Source organism: Odocoileus virginianus, chromosome 27, assembly GCF_023699985.2.
Source record: "Odocoileus virginianus isolate 20LAN1187 ecotype Illinois chromosome 27, Ovbor_1.2, whole genome shotgun sequence".
NCBI classification, from domain to species: domain Eukaryota; kingdom Metazoa; phylum Chordata; class Mammalia; order Artiodactyla; family Cervidae; genus Odocoileus; species Odocoileus virginianus.
Genome location: NC_069700.1, coordinates 24,141,838 through 24,160,607, shown reverse-complemented (window position 1 = coordinate 24,160,607; position 18,770 = coordinate 24,141,838). Strand labels below are relative to the sequence as shown.

The following is an 18,770-nucleotide window of genomic DNA, read 5'->3' as shown; positions in this document are numbered from 1 at the left end:
TGGGCCTAATTCTTCCCACTGCCTCAATTATTTCCAGGCTGTTAAGTGGGGCATTTCAAGTGGCTTGTCAGGCGCCTGAGCCCCAGGGGGGTCACTCAGTGCTGTGGGGAAGCAAGCCACTAAATATGCCTCTGGAATATTTTAGTCACTTCAAGAAAGGTTACGGTTCCAGGGAGTGTCCTGCAACAGCTTTCAAATCTGGCCCATGCTGGGCTCTCATCTGGCAGGTGTCCCCAAGTGATTAGCAGTGACTAATTATGGTTCCCAGTCCTCCTCCAGAGAAAAAACAGAAGCAATGTATTGAGTACAATGATAGGCACTGCCTTTTTACAATTTAAACATTCTTGAAAACAACAAACAAATCTGTCAACGTCACCAAGGCTGACACAAGAGAAATGGTGAGACTCCTAAATATTCCTTGAATATCTGGTATATAATATAACAGTTTTTACTTTAGTATTTAAAATTAATGCTCAGTTATCCCTTTCCCACCCTTAGGTCACAACAGTTTACTTAATTTCTTTCAAGCTATATTCAGCAACACAAACTACAGTAAATTATTATCCAATTGTTCACCCTTTGCTACATATCCTTAGCATGAGCGTTTTTTTTTTTTTTCAATCAGCTTTAAACAATCCCTGTAACAAGTTTCCCAAGGTCTTCTAAATCACTGGATTTCTTCTTTCCTTGCTGCCTTTTCTCTTTTCTTATTTCTCCCTTTTCTAGGAGTTATTGTGGAAATAAACGTGTTTAAGATTTTTTTACTCTCTTGGCTTACTAAACAGGTCATGCTGCATGCATGCTAAGTCATTTCAGTCGTGTCTGACTCTCTGCGACCTACGGACTGGAGCCTGCCAGGCTCCTCTGTCCATGGGATTCTCCAGGCAATACTGGAGAATTCTCCAAGAAGCCCTCCTCTGGGGGATCTTCCCTACTCAGGGATCAAACTCACGTCTCCTGTGTCTCCTGCATTGGCAGCTGAGTTCCTCACCACTAGTGCCACCTGGGAAGCCCACTAAATAGGTCAGTTGCTTCTAAAAACTTAAAATACCACATAAATACAAACTGACAAAACAGGTTTATTCATATGTGTCATACCTTAACTATAAGAGTGATATGGACTCAATGTACTGACATTTAATTTGCAGCTTGCTATGAAATCACTTGAGATCTCTTTGTCTTACATGTTTTGACTTGAATGTTGTGCTGATGAATGGCCAAGTTTATTTCTAGAACTGATGTTTCCCAAAGTATGGTGGATAATGAACTAGACTTAAACATTCAGAGGTCTCACTCAACTCTTTGCTGTTTCTCTAATTAATGAGCTGATCCTGGCTAATTTGTACTTCATTTAGTCACCACTGAAGTGGAGATCCAACTCAATACTGACTGAGCACCTATGATACCTGAGATCTAGCAAGGTGATAGAAATACAACGAGGAAAAATATAAATTTTGACTGCTTTCTAGAACTTCAAAGTATAGAGAGGAAAAATCCAAATGAAGAGAAGCAAAGTATGTGGGAGCAGCATGAATATTTTACAACAGAAGCTCCTCTGAGTTAAGAAAACCATGAGCGTGGAACAATGTCTATCTCCCTGATGGACCAGCAGTCTTTTGTCTCGACTGAGAACAGATCATGAGTCAGGGACCAGGTAAAAGGATGAGGGCAGGATGAGTAGTGACCACAGGTCAAAGTCAGAGCTTTCAACTGCAGACATTCAAAGAAGGAGATTCAGAGACTGTCAGAGTTTGACTCAGTAAGGTCACCCATGCAGCATCCATGCCAGGGTTGTCATGGAAATTAAAGGGCTTAATGTCTAAAAAACACTTTGAAGAGTATCCGGCACCTTGCTCCAAGCTGTGTAAGGTTTGCTGCTGCCATTACTATTATCATTATTACTATTATTAAACTAAACAAGGGCTTCCCAGGCGGCGCTTATGGTAAAGAACCTGCCTGCCAATGCAGGAGACATAAGAGACACAGGTTCAATCTCTGGGTGGGGAAGATCCCCTGGAAGAGGGCATGGCAACCCACTCCAGCATTCTTGCCTGGAGAACCCCATGGACAGAGGAGTCTGGCGGGCTACAGTCCATAAGGTCACAAAGAGTCAGACACAACTGAAGCGACTTAGCACACACGCATGCAAACTGAATGAGTCCACTCTGTCTTCAGAATGCCCTTTATCTCTAATCAACACAAGCATCTCATTATGGGGAAAAAAATATTTAATTGCCCTTGTTTATGACATTCCAGATTCCAGTGATACATTCATTCTTCTTGGTGAACATGGGCTGTGGGTGCATTTTTATATAGTTTACAGGTCCACAACTCACTCTCTGAAATTCTTAGGACCTGCTATGTTTGGAATTCAGAATTAGGGAATTTAGAACATAATGTGGCATGCATGCCTCACATTATGTAATGATCCATCAAGTCTGGGGCAGTCCCTGTTGGTTAAAGACAGGAATATTTTTGCAAAGAGATGGATGAATATTCACACTAGAAGAAGCTTCTCATCAATCCTCGTTAGATTCTGAATGATTTAGGTCAAGTGAGGTTTTGTCTTAAAATGGATTATGAAGTCTCAATTTCCAGAGCTTTTCAAATTTGGGTATAGCAGATAAAGAGATCGTGGGCCTGCAGCTGTAAAGTACAATTGGAACATATACATCCCCCTAGAGACTAAAGGCAAATTCTATGTGGGGAATCAAATAAAAATTGCAAGTCAACAGATTCACCTTCCAAAATCCTCGAGGGTGACCTCATAACGCTGCCAGTGTTGACTAGGTCACTGCGTCCTCAGTTGAGCTCTAGAACGAGCTGGTGTATTCTATTAGTGGTGATGTTGAATGAAAGATATGTATCTTTGAACCTAGAATCACTCCAGCCACCCCCAAGGCACTGAGATGCTCCATTTATGAGAAGCAAGAAGCCTAAGAGCCATAGGACCAGGCCTCTGATCTTATGCCTTTTCTGGTAGGATATCATCTTTAAGTGGTTGGCAGAAATGCCCGTTTATTTAAAAAGCAAAGCAAAACATAACAAAAATGACAAGAAAATCTTGTGTGCGTGTGCACGCATGTGTATATAGCGCAGTGAGTACAGTTGAAAATACATATTAAATGCTCTTTCGATTTTATCATCACTAGATTTATTATATTTGTTTTCTTATTTGTTTTCTTCAGCAGACTTGAAGTTCAATGAGTCTGTGCTGTCTTGTGCACCACTGCGTCCCCAAAGCCAAGCATCATACCTGTTTTCAATAAATATTTGTGTATGAAGAGGCAGTCACACAACGTTTAACAGCACAGACCCTGTAGGTTTGAATTCTTGCTCTGCTCCTCCAGCTGTGAAATCACGGACAAGCTCTCTGTGCTTCGGGGCCCTCATCTGAAAAATGGGGATCATCATATTCACCATATCGACCTAGCTGGACTCAGTGATAGTCTAACCACAAATCCCCAAACCTCAGGGGCTTCAAGCAACAGAGGTTTTCCTGTTGACACTGTCCCTCTGCATGTCTACCACAGGTCACCCAGGACCCCGCTCTGGGTCATCCTTGTCCTCAGGCCACAAGCCAGGCTGCCTGACGAGGCTCACCTGGCACAGTGCCAATCACCGGAGTGAAAAGAACAGTCTTCCAACCCCGGTAATGAAAGGCCTCACGCGGAAGTGGCACAGACCAGTTCTGCTTACACACGGGGTAGAACTAGCCAGAGTGGGACAAGGACTACAACCCCACCATGTGCCCAGGAGGCAGAAAGATACCACCCTCCTAGGGTTGTCATGGCGATTAACAGGCTTAACACCTGCAAAGCACGGGGCTCAGAAGAGTACCGAGCCCCTTGCTACATGCTATGTTAGGTTTCCTATTGCTACTATTATTATTACTGTTACTGAACTAAATAATTCAAAATTTTTGGAGGCCAATAACAACTCACCTCTCAGGTTTCTCCTTAATAAACTGAATCTGGCTAAGAATTTTATGATGGTTAGCGCACTGCTGCAATGAGTGCCAACGTCCCACGGAGCAGAGCCTTATCTATCTTGAGTGCAGACGCAGAGCAGCCCGCAGGGTGCCCCTCCAGCCTCCTCTGTCTTAAGATGATTGGTGCAGCCCAGTTGGATCCAGAAAGGCAAGCCAGGGGAAAACGCCAAAGGTGAACGACTCCTGATAACTTTCAGGTATTGCCTGCTGTGACGATCCCAGTTCTAAATGTGTTTGATACAAAAATATTTATGCTGCAAGCTGTAGCAAGCAAACAGCAATCTGCATTTACTGGTTTCAGATGCCAATTTCCTCCAGCTCTGGTTCTCCTTTGTGTTATATAAACAAATCCCAACCATCTGGACCACAACGAACCACACTGAAGTATGTGCTCGCTTCTCGCAGAAGCAGCAAATCAAAACACAATCTCACAGAATTCTGCCTAACAGAAAATTGGAGTCAACATCATGGCCTCATGAAGCTGTTTGAAAAGAAAAATGTTCTGTAGATGTCAGAACTTAGAATTTAAATCGGTTGGCAGAAATGAGCATATCAGAATATGTATCACGCTGATAAGCAGAAACAAACGTAACCAGAAGATCATCTCCTATGGTGTTACCTATATTAAGAGCGGGCCAAGTCAGTACTTTCCAAACTATCTCAAAAAGGAAAAAGGCTTAGGAAAAGTGTCTCTGACAAATGGGAAAATAGAGATTACTGCCAAGACTTAATCATAATAGAAAGCAAGAGCCTTAACTCCCACCAAGCTAAGGAAATGAAAATGTATGCTTTATAATAATCACAGCAAACAAGCTAAACTTGTTAAAACAAGCTAAACTTGTTTTCTTGATATGAATCAAGAAACAGTGAATCAAAAGTAGATATGCTGGGACTTACTTCCCTGGTGGTCCAGTGGTTAATATTTCACCTTTCAATGCAGAGGATGTAAGTTTGATCCCTGGTCAGGGAGCTAAGACCCCACATGCCTCTTGGCCAGAAACCAAAACATAAAACAGAAGTAATATTATAGTAAATTCAATAAAGACTTCTAAAAAATGGTCCACATTAAAAAAAAAATCCTTTTAAAAAAGTAGGCTTGCCAAAAATGAAAGAATGTCACCAAAACAACTTAACACCTACCCACCTGGATCTCTGAGATGAAAACCGAGTATCATTTCTGATGTCTTATCTCTCTGATAACTGCAGGCTCCTAAAGGCATATTCCCAAAGCCAAATAATTTAGATAATCCCCATGGCCAGCCTTACCCACAGGCAGATACAAGTGCTAGAAAGCTTTCTTGACTGTTTTCCCTCTACCTAAAATTATCTCCACCAACAGTACCCTCAATGTTCATCCTTTGGAAAAGATTATCATCATTAGAATTCCTGGCTCAGATTCATGAACTTTAAACATGGTGGGAAGGATATTCTGAGAGAATGATATACAGGACAAGTGAGTTTTGTTAAGACAGTGGGTGAAAAAGTGGAGGTAAAGAGAAGAACAGAAAAGTCTAGAATGAGAAGGAAAACATGTGGCAGTAAAACTGGGAGGCGTGAGGTTCCTCAAATATTTTATTTTCTATTTATTAATAGAGTTGCAGTGATCATGCCTCTATTATCCATTTATTTGGTATCTGATTATCTTGCTTTGTCACCCCAAACTCTGATCATATAATTAAACAAAAACTGAATCTGGATCAGATTATTTGACGTCCCAGAGACTCTTCATGAATAGGGGCTATAAAAATTGCAGCAAAGTGGAAGACTTCCTGTCTCATTTAGTAAGTTTAATTAAGTAGACATTGGCCAATTAGAAAATTCACCTCCTTAGCTATAAAAATGTGAGCTACATCTTTTGAAACTTATTCCATGGAACTATATCATATTGATTTCACCTCAATATTTTAGCAAGGTCATTTTAAAGCCCAATCCTGTTAAAACTGTGGTGTACCAACTTCATATACAAATTAAATGAGAATATTTGGTAATCCATTATTCAATCACAGATCAGAATATCAAAATAGATGTGGGCAGATTCCCGTGAACTCTCTCCAAGCCTCCATCTTTCTATGTAACCAATTCTGGTTCGGCTGATCAGCCATTCTTGAGCCTTTGAATGAGATTGGCTCTTTCCAAAATCTTTTTTGTTTCAACCAGTCAAGAAATATTTTATCAGGAAAGAGTCAAAACCCTCATTAAACCTCTAAGGAAAATCGTTATGATTGTTGATACTAAAATAGATGATGGAACAAGAAAATACAGAACTTTGTTTCATAGTTAATGGCAGGTAGATTTCAGGGGGCGATGACCTGCTCTGAATAAACTATGATCTGTGTTATAACCTGGTTATAAGTCAAGAACAAAATTTGTAGTTTCTTTCAAAGGGGGTATATGCCATTTTCTTACTTCAAATAGTCTAGTGATTATAGCTCTGGATGTTCTAATCACATATAATTCCCTGAACTTCAGGCTGTTTTTAGCTCATCATTTCAACTGCTCAACTATAAAATAATATCATTATGAAACTATCTTTATATGGCTTGAAATAATTCTTAATTCTCTGGGCTATCAGGATTGCTTACAAAACCAATAAAATCCAGAACAAAAACTTCCAGTAACTGTGTTCAGGCAACAGAGATTGGACTTCAGCAGTTGGCAAAAACAGCTCAAGTTTATGAAACAGCAATCATAAATCCTACCCTTAATCTAACACAGAATCATACTTTAATTCAGAAAAAAAGACCCTTTCCTGCCCCCAAAATATTGGCCATGATTTACAACATAGCCTAAAAGTAGATATTTACAACTAGAATTCCACATTCACAAGATAAGTTTTGATCCATTCAGACTCTCTTAAAAGGTAGAGAAAACCAAAGTGAACTTTACAAAGACTTCTGAAAGGAATATTTATCCTGACTCCCAAGAATACCTCCACTGAATCAAATTTGCTCTTAAAACAGAAGCTTCATTTTCTAAAAAATGCTTGTTCATAGACAACCTCATTCCCTAATTATTTCAAATCAAAGGATTATGCATTTTCAAGCAAATTCTTAAAACACACCCAAAACAATTCTACCTACTGTGGTATCAGCAAGCAAAGTAAGACTCAGATGGCCAACCAATTTACCTTTCTAATAAATGCTGCAAGACTTGGGGCCCAATTTAAGAAGCCAATCTAAGAAGCCATCAAACTGCAGGAAGAGTAGGGGTGAAAGAGGGCTTGACTTCGGGGAAAGGCAAATTAAGCCTGGGGCAGAATAATATGGGAAACTAAAACTTTTTTTTTTTTTTTTTTAACAACATCTGCTTCCTAAGCCAAGGGTGTATCTCCTGCAATCACTATTTCTAAAATCATTTTTTTTTTTTGCTGTTGGACAGACCTCTGAGTTGCAGACAATGAGATCTGATTCAATGGAATCTCTAATAGAGTCTTGTCATGTGTACCTTCAATGTCAACTGATAATAGACCAGGCTTTTCTGCTCTTGCTATGCATGCCAAGAGGCACACCAAGTCAGCATTTTCAAAAACTTCCAAACCTCAACCACAAGGGAGCAACAGGAGCACTGATGCTGCATTGCCTTCGCTTTCAGGAGCAGAAGGTCTTCTTACCTTGCTCTCCTCCCCTTCAAACACCGACTGGTGGACGTTACAGGCAAAGAGTGAGTTGGGGAGGTCGGTGAAGTCCGTGATGGCTTGGAAGGCCTCCTCCGTGAAACTCTGAGTCGCGGCCCAGTCTCTGTCTATGCAGCAGAGCAAGAAGAGTCCACCGTCTTCCGGGATGCAGCCCTGCTGCCCCAGGCTCCTCATCCCAATGAAGTAAGAATCTCCCCTCATTCCTGAGGACACAGAGACGGGCGCGAGTTAGAATAGGATTTGATCCCTTATAGCTGGAGTGTCTGGGGCAGAGCAGAGTCTGATTAGGAGAAGAGGCTGGGGCTCTTCATATTTTCCCCTTGATCTCTAAGTTACAACTTCCCAGACAAATTTGTTTCTGGGCAAGAATCCAGTCCCTGCTATGGGAAAAAGCCCCACTTGAGCAGGATTGGAATTTGAGGCTAGAGATACTAGCCCAGATGTCCAGTGTTTACTGGACTGGAGACCCAGGAAAATTACCTAGGTTCCCTGAGCCTTGTTTCCTTAGGAGAATCAAATGGACTCAAAACAAAAATGCAAATCACAAAGTGCTTTGATAAGTTACATGATGAATACAATACCACAATCATAACTACTAATGCTTATCATTTTTTGAATTCCAGGAATTATTCTAAATAATTTCCATGCCTTAACTGACCTACTGACTCTCCACCACAGTCGTGAGGTTGGTACCCATATATCCCCATTTTACAGAGTGGAAAACTGAGGAACAATTAAGTAACTTTGACAGGGTCCATGAGAAAATGGCATGACCAGGCTTCAAATTCAGGGAGTCTGGCACACTAGAATTCACTCTCCAATTCCACAGAAATGAAGCAGATCAAAATTAGCACAAGTCTACATTTAAGGAAGTACAGTCTATTTCATGACCACCTGAATCCTGATCAGGATAACTCTAATGGTTAACCATTTGTTCACAACAAGGATACACACACACACACACACACACACACACACACACGCACGCACTCACAGATACCCTCTTCTGCCTAGGATAATTACGTTAAGGCATTTGTGAACACTGGATCTTAAAAAATCAGTCCTGGGCTTCCCTGGAGGTCCAGTGGTTAAGAATCCACCGGCCAATGCAGGGGACTTGGGTTTGATCCCTGGTCCAGGAAGATTCCACATGCCGAGGGGCAACTAAACCCACTCGCCGTAACTGCTGAGCCCATACACGCCAGCGCCCGAGCTCCGCAACCAGAGAAGCCGCCACAATGAGACAGCAGGCCCTACCCACCACAACTAAGAAAGCCCTCACACAGCAACGAAGACCCAGTAAAGCTAAAGTAAAATAAACACACAAATTAAAAAAAAATCAGTACGATCCTAACTGATCCACAGTATACAGGTTGTTCTCCCTCTGCATCCCAAATACGAAGCTTTCCAGTTTTAATCTCATCTATCTGTGCTCCATCCTCATTCTATTATCTCAGCACCCCTCACACTCAAGATTTTACCCAACTGCAGCCAGTTGGGAGAGTTTTCCCAATTTTTGATACATAATCCAATAGATTTTATCAGCCTTCCTGCATACTTCAATGACAGTTATCTACATTTTTATTTTGGATCTATTTTCATGCCTGTCATCATATTCTGTTCAAACATCACTAATTAAAGGTGAAATAATTTGCCCATGGGTACCCAGGTATGACTGCCTGGCAGTTACGATGTGGCTGCAGGATCAGTCTCCATTTTCCCCAGTCCCAGCAATGCAGAACCTCAGGGTGAAATACAGGAAGGCAGTACTGCAAACTGTCACTCCATCCTCACCCAGTTTAGTTAAGACACAAATTCTAGATCCCCAGACAAATATGGGTTTCTATATTATCTGCCCGCCGGTGCAGGAGACTCGGGTTCAATCCCTGGGTCGGGAAGATCCCCTGGAGGAGGAAATAGCAACTCACTTCAGTATTCTTGGCCTGGAAAATTCAATGGACAGGGGAGCCTGGTGGGCTACAGCCCATGGCATCGCAGAGTCAGACATGACTGAGCATGCACTTATATCTTTCTTGAACTCTGTAGTATTGTGATGAGGTTGTTTTTTGTTTTTATTTTTCCTAGGAAAAAAGTCCCAATGGCAACCCAGTGCTTGATGGCAATATAAAAGATGCATTACAGATAAAATCTTAGAGTTGGTTAGGAACAGGAGCCAAAAATTAAAGAATTTGAAATAATAATTCAAAAATCAGATCACTACAATTGTGGAAAATAAAACTGTCATTCTGTATAAAATATAATAGAACTATTCCTGTATTCTAAATCTCTCAACACCCCAATTAATGCAACATTTTCTGTATTTAAATCAATCAAATACTTATTTTCAATAAAATGATGATACATGATTTAAGCTTTATTTTACTCCATAATGAATCCAAAATACATGAATATTTTTAATTAGAAGAAAAAAATCAACAAAATACTTTAAAGTGTTTATTTCCCTTCATATTCATTTATACTGTTGCTTCAGATATTTTCTGAATATCTCTAATACATTACAGTGTAATATGCATATTAACTTTCATTTATTATTAGAGTACTAACAAGACTGAGCAACTGAACAACAATTATTTTAACAGTAAAAATAATTACTAAGAACATTCAGACAGTTTTACAGGTTACCCTTGAACAAGGGCGGGGTGGGGGGGCACCAACCAACCACACAGTAGAAAATTCAAGTGTAACTTTACAGTCAGTTCTCCCTGTACAGAATTTCACATCTGTAGATTCAACCAACCCCAGATCCTATAGTACATATTTAGTGGAAAAAAAATAAGTGGACAGATAAGTGGACCTGTACAGTTCCAACCCATGTTGTTCAAGGGGCCACTGTATTCACATCAATGGATCAAAAGAAAATCTTCTGATAATGAAGTTATAATCATCCAGTATCATGAAATATAGATATTGTCAATCCTGATCTCATTTTTTAGTCTGTCCTTCTTAGTTAACATTTTTTAAATTAATCTCAATGGATCCCATAATGTTCTCGAAAGGGTCTGAGAATGTTTCAATTATTCTTTTTTTCAAAGAAAATTAAAATCCACTGCTGAACAAATTAATTAAATAGACCAAATATTAAGCCTCACTCAGGACTCATTTTAATCTACTCAAATAGCCTTAACTTCTGTTCTAAGCTGCAACAATACGATTACCTTCATGAGACTTTATTTTAAGCTCATTACTTTCAGTAAAGATTTAAAAGGTGAATGCATTTTTGGCAAACAACCTATCCTACTTACAAGGGGAAATATTTTTAAAGTCAGAGCTCTGAACAAAGAAACTCTGGTTTCTCTTTCCAGTTCCATTACCTGCTCACCTTATAATTTGGAGAAGTCAATTGATCATTCTATGACTCCATTTATACTTATAAAACAGGAACAAAAACCTCTCTCTGCCTCCCTCAGCCAAGTAGGAAGAGGCTGAGGAATGAAATAGGAATGAAAACAAGTGACCAAGTCATTATTTAAGTCACTCATAAAAGAATATGTATAATACTAGGAAATACTATAAAAGCACATTATTGTGATCACTGCGAAGGAAAACTATTATGCTTTGGTATTGCTACTAACCTTTAGCAAACTCACATAAACAGAAAGAAAGGGGGATGCTGGTAATTAAAAAGAACTCCAGCCACAATTGCCTACACAGCTTAAGAAGATTTACTTATGTTGTCATTATTTCTAATCTGAGATTGGTCATCCAAAAGAGAACAGCTGCTTTCAGCTCAAAAGGCGTCTCTTCCGAGAGGGCTCCCTGACCTCCCCCAGCACCCGTGAATTTAGCATCCTTCCTCTGCAGGCCCTAAGTACCAGTGTAGCCCTCTCACGGCTCATTCTACACTGTGATTACTGTCTCTCCAACCAGATTGGTATTTCTTGAGAGCAGAGAATGAACAGCCTTCACCCAAGGTATCTTCAGGCTGGTACATCTAGAAAGCCCTCAAAATGATGTTTGACTGAATTAATGAATTATGGGAAAAGGACTCGCTGTCAGGAGATAATAGATCAGCAAATGCATTACAATGAACAACTTAAAATATATACACTGGGTGGGATGGGGTGGGGTATACTTAATAGGTATACTTTTGGATGACTCATGTTGTACAGCAGAAACCAACATAACATCGTTAAGCAACTCTTCTCCAATTAAAATTTTAAAAAATATACACACACATACATATATACTAAAAATTCATTATTCATTTCAAATGTATAAACTACTAATAAAGATTAACTCATTCATTTCCAATGTAATTTTTAAAATGAGATGTAACAAGAACCACTCAAATAATTCCTCTAGCTAAAATTAAAAATCTAAAATTAAGATAACATGTATGTTTTTTGATTACATGAGTTCACTGAAGAAAAAACTGAAAAAATCAGAGATGAATATTAAAAGAAAATAAAAGTGAACCATAATCCTATTATCCAGAAACTCTGCTAGTATTCTGGTATATTTAGACCCACCGTTTTCATTATGTATAATTTTGAAACCAAATCGAGAGCTTGCTGTTTAGTATCCCACACTGACACGGCCAGAAGCAGTCCCCTGCATCATTACATATTCTCTGCAAACATTAATTTCAATAGCCACATAGGATCCCAGTGTATAGATCTGTCATAATTTATTTAACCATTCTTCTGTTGTTTGACATTTAGAAAGGATGTGCTTCCATCATTACATGCTTGTGGAAAAGACAAACCACTATTCATTTTTAAAATATAAAGTCTCCCCCTGGAGAACCTCAAACCTTCTTTAGATGGAGAGAAGAGTCATCTTCATGAAATACTGGAAAGAGCCTCAGGTGTCTGCTTGTGTTCTGGTCCCACTGTAAGCTGTATGCTTTGGGGGCTGTGGTTTCCATGTTGGCAAAATGGAGAAAAAGCGTGGCCTTGTCTACTGTGAACAGCAAATGAGAGGAAGCAAGTGGGTGTCTTTTGAAACCTCTGAAATAACACGTGGATCACAGTTATTTATTCCTATACACAGGTCATCAGCAGCAGGGGAACTGGCACTACAGAGGCGGCCACCTATCACTATTAAGGGTGTAAACCAGCTTCAGACTTCAGCGAATGTCCATGATGCTAAGCTCATGTCACTAAAATGAGAAACAAGTAGGGATGTCCCTGAATATCTGCTATAGTGTGGTTGGAGAGCCATTAGAAAGGAAGGATATTTATAAGGCAAAAGCAAGTAATTAAAAATTTTTTTAAAAAACCTGCCCACCCCCCAAACACCACCAATAGCAAAAAGAACTGTTTATTGAAAAGTAAGCAACAAAGTAAGTAACAATGAGAATGTAAATGATTAAATTCCATTCATTTCATTGGAAGAGGAAGCCTGGAGAGAGACAAGTTTTCAATGATTTCATTACTTCGCTATAATGTGGAAATGATTTCATCCAAGATCCTCCCATAACATGGTAGAACTTATCAAATAGACATTGAGTCCTAAAATGAAGACAGTATGGTTCCTACCATGAAGACGAGCCACTGGACACTTAAGATACTTGTTCAGCATCAAAGTAGCAACTGAATAAATATTTGTGGCATAAATAAGTGAATACAGCCTCTCTCTCTCCAATAAAGTTAGATGGTCTAGACATTATTGGGTTTCTACCCAAGGAATTAATCTTTCTAAAACTCCCACTTTTCATTCCTAACATTTTTTTAAAAATATGGTATAATTAACATGTGTTCCCCATCCTGATCCCCATTGTAAAGTAATTAGCCTCCAACTAATAAAAATAAATGAAAAAAAATATGGTATAATTAATATATACCAGGGAAGAGAACTCAGAGAGACATCTGATTCTGTTGGATATCATTGTCACAGTGTTATCAATAAATAAGATTGAGAGGCAGATTTCTGAATATAGAATCCTAAAAAACCCCACCTTTCTAGGAATGGGGCATAGCTCATGAGACTGGGGAGCCATGCATTTTGCCCATACGAGTTCTGATCTAGAAAGTCTTAAACTGGATATAGAAGGAAAGGGAAATCACAAATAAGCACATGAATGCAGCAGAGAGCCAGGGCAAGAAAAATAAAAATAAGTATCCATTGAGATGCTCACGCTGGTTTCACTGCTAAGTAAAATCACCCGATTAATAGTGTGATGTCTGATCTATGAAAAAGGCTAACACCATCTTGGAAGGGGTGGCAGGGTGATAATATCACTTTTTGAATTTTTTATTTACGTATACTTCATTTTGGCCGCACTGGGTCTTCGTTGCTGCAGTTGGCTTTCTCTAGTTAAGGTGAGTGGGGGCTGTTCTTCGCTGTGGCGCACAGGCTTCTCATTATGGTGGCTTCTCTTATTGTGGAAGCTGGGCTCTAGGCACGCGGGTTCAGTAGCTGTGGTCCACAGGCTTAGCTGCCCCACGGCATGTAGGATTTTTCCAGACCAGGGATCGAACCCGAGTTCCCTGTACTGGTAGGCGGACGGACTCCCAATCACTAGGCCACCAGGGAAGTTCTGATAATGTCATTTTGAGTTCTCTCAACATGGAGAAACCAACACTTTCGATTCTGGGTACCACTCAGGACAGAAAAACTGGAGATTTTTCCAACGGAAATTATTCCATCTTACTGAGGGGTCAAAAGTCATGTCCTCTAAGAAACAGAATCTCAGAGAGGCACAGCATAGGAAAGCACAGGTGAGAATTTTTGAGTAACATCAGTTACCTTGAAACTCTGAAAGAGGAAATATTATTTTTTTGTGCATGGCACTAAGAAAGTAGAAGTCAAACCAGTGGGAAAGAATTCAATTTAATAAAAGGAGCCATGGATCTTTGAACAATTCAGGTTACAACAGAAATGTCTTGCCTCATGTTTAAGTCAGCACCCTGTCCCAGCAACAGCCAATGAATAAGCCCCACAGAGAATCCTCATCTATCTCGCGCGGTGTCACGGAGAAAATCCGAGTGAGAGGGTAACAGGCAGGAAGGCCAGGGGTCTCCAACGGAGGAAATAGGCTGCAAGTGCCAGACATTTGCAAGTGTTAGACATTTTTTATCTTTCCCTTAAGCAGCAGGAGGAAACAAACTACTAGTGTCAGATTTTTTTTTTCCTTCTCCATACAAAATTAAAAGGAGGTTTCTTTATGGAAATGCTTTTCTTAAGCTATGTTAATGAAACTATGTGTTTGCTTTGGAAGTTGCCTTTCTTCAAAATGGTTCCACCTAAGATTAACTTTTTTTCTTTTCTCAAACTTTGGGCTAATAATAGCTCAACAAAGCAGTACTCATACGGCTAGGGGATGACACACCTCGTGCCATCCTATCTCAAAAATGCATATTGTCCAGAATTGAAAGAGACACGTGTACCCCAGTGTTCATCACAGCACTGTTTACAATAGCTAGAACATGGAAGCAACCTAGATGCCCATCAGCAGATGAATGGATGAGAAAGCTGTGGTACATATACTCAATGGAATATTACTCAGCTATTAAAAAGAATTCATTTGAATCAGTTCTAATGAGGTGGATGAAACTGGAGCCTATTATACAGAGTGAAGTAAGTCAGAAAGAAAAACACCAATACAGTATAATAATACATATATATGGAATTTAGAAAGATGGTAACGATGACCCTATATGCCGAGACAGCAAAAGAGACACAGATGTAAAGAACAGACTTTTGGACTCTGTGGGAGAAGGCAAAGGTGGGATGATTTGAGAGAACAGCATTGAAACATATATATTATCATATGTGAAACAGGTCGCCAGTCCAGGTGTGATGCATGAGACAGGGTGCTCAGGGCTGGTGCACTGGGACGACCTGAGGGATGGGGTGGGGAGGGAGGTGGGAGGAGGGTCAGGATGGGGACACAGGTACACCCATGGCAGATTCATGTGAATATATCACAAAAACCACTACAATACTGTAATTAGCCTCCAATTAAAATAAATAAATTACTTTTTAAAAAATGCATATTGTGGGAGAGGGGCCTGGTGAAACTCCGTCAGCCTTGAGGGGTCTCTCTTATCTGATTAATGGCTTTCTAACAGATATAAAACAGCTTGCTAACACTAGCAAGGAGGGTTCCCTGTCCCCCTTGTGAGGTCTATGTCAAAAGCTTTCTCTGTCCCTTGTCATTTTAATAAAACTCTGCTATACAAAAGCTCTTGAGAGAGCAAGCCTGGTCGCTGGTCCCGAAGTTAGACCTTCTTCTTCGAAGATCATGAATCCAACACCGTTCACCATAAGCTAGCACAAGGACCAGGGAGGTGTCTGGCTGACACTTCTTTTGAAGGTCCCTCCTCACCTTGACAATTTTATCTTTCCATGACTGGAAGAGGGCTCCCCTGGTGGCTCACTGTAAAGAATCCACCTGCAATGCAGGAGACCTGCGTTTGATCCCTAGCTGGGAAGAGCCCCTAGAGAAGGAAATGGCAATCCACTCCACTATACTTGCCTGGAGAACCTCATGGACAGAGGAGCTTGGCAGGCTACAGTCCAGAGGGTCACAAAGAGTTGGACATGACTGAGCGACTAAGCGCACACACATGACTGAAAGAAAATACACAAGAAAAGAGTTTCTGTTTTTCGCCAGGCTTAAAGGTGCTCAAGAAAGGAGACCTTATATATGACCTTCAACAAGTATTTTCTTCAGAGCTTAAACCTTTATCTGATGCTCATAACAAACCTGCCTAAATTTTTTGTCTTCCAGTTTATTCAAACTAGAAAGCAAGGACTTAAAAAAAAAAAAGGAAATAATTATTTACCAAGGGAGTAAAATGAGTAAAACATACTCAAAAGGAAACTCTTAAGTTTATTTTGCCTTAGACAAAAGAATATTAAGGATTCGACTCATCTGCTTTTTTAAATGAAGAACAGGAAAGTAAAGCTTTTTGCAACAAGGGCAATGAATAGGAAAAAGTGTGCCTTGGTTCCATGTTATAGCCAGCTGAGAAGGCTACATTCAGGAAACAGGATAAATGGAAATGATTAATGAATAATTCATTCTGATTTTAAATTCAGTTTTCACGGAAAAACAAGTAAATGGATTAGGGGAGATATGTTACTTTGGAAGAAGTTAAAGATGATCATGTCAGCTTGAATATTAGTGATCAAAACTAAGATGTAATGTTGCATTAATAAATACTAGAAAGAAATGCTTACAGCTATTTTTCAGTTGAACATAAGGGTTTGTGTGTACTATATCGCTTCAATTGTGTCTGACTCTTTGTGACCCAAGGACCATAGGCTCCTCTGTCCATGGGAATTTCCAGGCCAGAATACTGGAGTGGGTTGCCATGCCCTCCACCAGGGGATCTTACTGACCCAGAGACTGAACTCATGCCTCTTACATCTCCTGCACTGGCAGATGGGTTCTTTACCACTAGCATCACCTGGGAAACCCCAAAGATAAGGGTAAATAAATCCAATTCAATTTTCGTAAAGAATAAAAACTTCAACCTAGGGACTTCTCTGGAGATCCAGGGGTTAAGACCACCTTCCAATGCAAGGTTCAATTCCTGGTAGGAGAGTTAAGATCCCACATGCCTCATGGCCAAAAAAATCAAAACATAAAACACATCAAACAAATCTTTTAAAAAATTTAAAAAAGAAACCTCAACATATAAGTTTTACAATGTTCAAAACCCCTTTAGCTCTAAAATTAAATGATCTTTAATGATACTTGGGACAAAATAAGCTTATTAGAAAACAACTTACATGAATAAGGATAATCATTTTATGATGTATCATCAGCTTTCAGCTTTTGCCTGGCCTTATGGGTAAGGTCCTTTTGATGCCTAGTTAGAGCTTCTAGGGGATAAGGTAGGCCTTGTGCTCATTTTTGTCCATCTTATAGAGAGATTGAAGTATAATATTAGCAACAACAAACCATCCCAGCCATCCTGGGCTACAAAGGAGAGACAGGATATTCTTAGGCTGTGTTCGAGAGAAACCCATTCGAGCTCTTTCTGAAATATAATGGAGCCTATTTAATTCAGTCGCAGAATCTTCACACCCACTGAGCTGTGTGAACCTCATGCTATTCTTGATCCCATTTGGGATCAGTCTTAAAAGAACGAGGAGCGCGCAGTGTTCAACTCGTGGTTTTTCAAAAGAAATTATCCACACTCCTCACTCCTGGCTCCCTTCAGGACACCTTCCGGGACCACTGTTCCACGTGAAGCTCCCACAGGACAATAATTCAATTAATTCAAGTCCCCAAGGAAGCAGCTTCTTATACATTTTTTATGAAGTTTTTTTAAAAAGCAAGTTGTTGCCACCATCTCCTTTTGCATTGGATTCAACAGCAGAATCCAGGACTACAAACCCACCCATCCTAACATCTTTACACCTTCAGGGTTTTAATGTCCATGGTCTCCCAAGACCACCTGCAAATTCTGTATATTTCTCTTTTTTTTCTTTTTTTCTGTATATTTTTCCAATGGACAAAACAAAAAGGGAAGGAAAACCATCACATTTGCCCAGGTCAGCTGGGACAGGCAGTTAATGGAATTTTGTATTCCATTTCTGCAGCCCTTATTGACATCATCCAGAAAATGTATTCCAAACAGGCTTTCAGCAAAGGAGAAGAGTCAGGGGAGGAAACATTGCCTTTAATGAAGGGTACAAGGGTGAGGGGGCTTCCCAGGTCTGTAGTTGTAAAAAAAACTGCCTGCCAATGCAGGAGACACAGGAGACGCAAGTTCAGTCCCTCGCTCGGGAAGACCCTCTGGAGAAGGAGATGACAACCCACGCCAGTAATTCTTGCCTGGGAAGTCCCATGGACAGAGGAGCATGGTGGGTTACAGTCCATGGGGTCGCAAAAGACTCAGACACAGCTGAGCGACTGAGCGCACACACACGAGGATGAGAAGGTTGCTCTTAAAGACCAGAAAATCTGTTTCTATGAAGAATACCCTACAATAAACCAGAGATTTGTTGAAACAAACAAGCACTCACCCAAAAGAGAAGAGGTTCTATCATCACATCAGTCAAGGCCCCAGCGGAAAACAGATGGCATGCTCAAGAATTTGAAAAGAGTTTGATAAAGGAGCTGCTGACAAAGGTGTGGGCAGGCTCTAGGGAAACCACGAAAGAGAGTGCAAAACCCTGGGTGAACGCCATTCCTAGGCAGTAAGAGGGGAGACGAGCGGAGTG

At 40.2% G+C, this 18,770-nt stretch overlaps 1 protein-coding gene across 1 annotated transcript in view; it reads right to left on the bottom strand.

The window, feature by feature from the left end:
* Positions 1-18,770, bottom strand: part of RCAN2 (regulator of calcineurin 2) — a 273,404-nt gene that overhangs the window by 220,335 nt on the left and 34,299 nt on the right. Inside the window, exon 2 of the mRNA XM_070456346.1 lies at positions 7,602-7,828. Within this exon, the coding sequence (XP_070312447.1) occupies positions 7,602-7,826 (225 nt within the window). The 5' untranslated portion in view covers positions 7,827-7,828. The remainder of the gene's footprint in view (positions 1-7,601; positions 7,829-18,770) is intronic.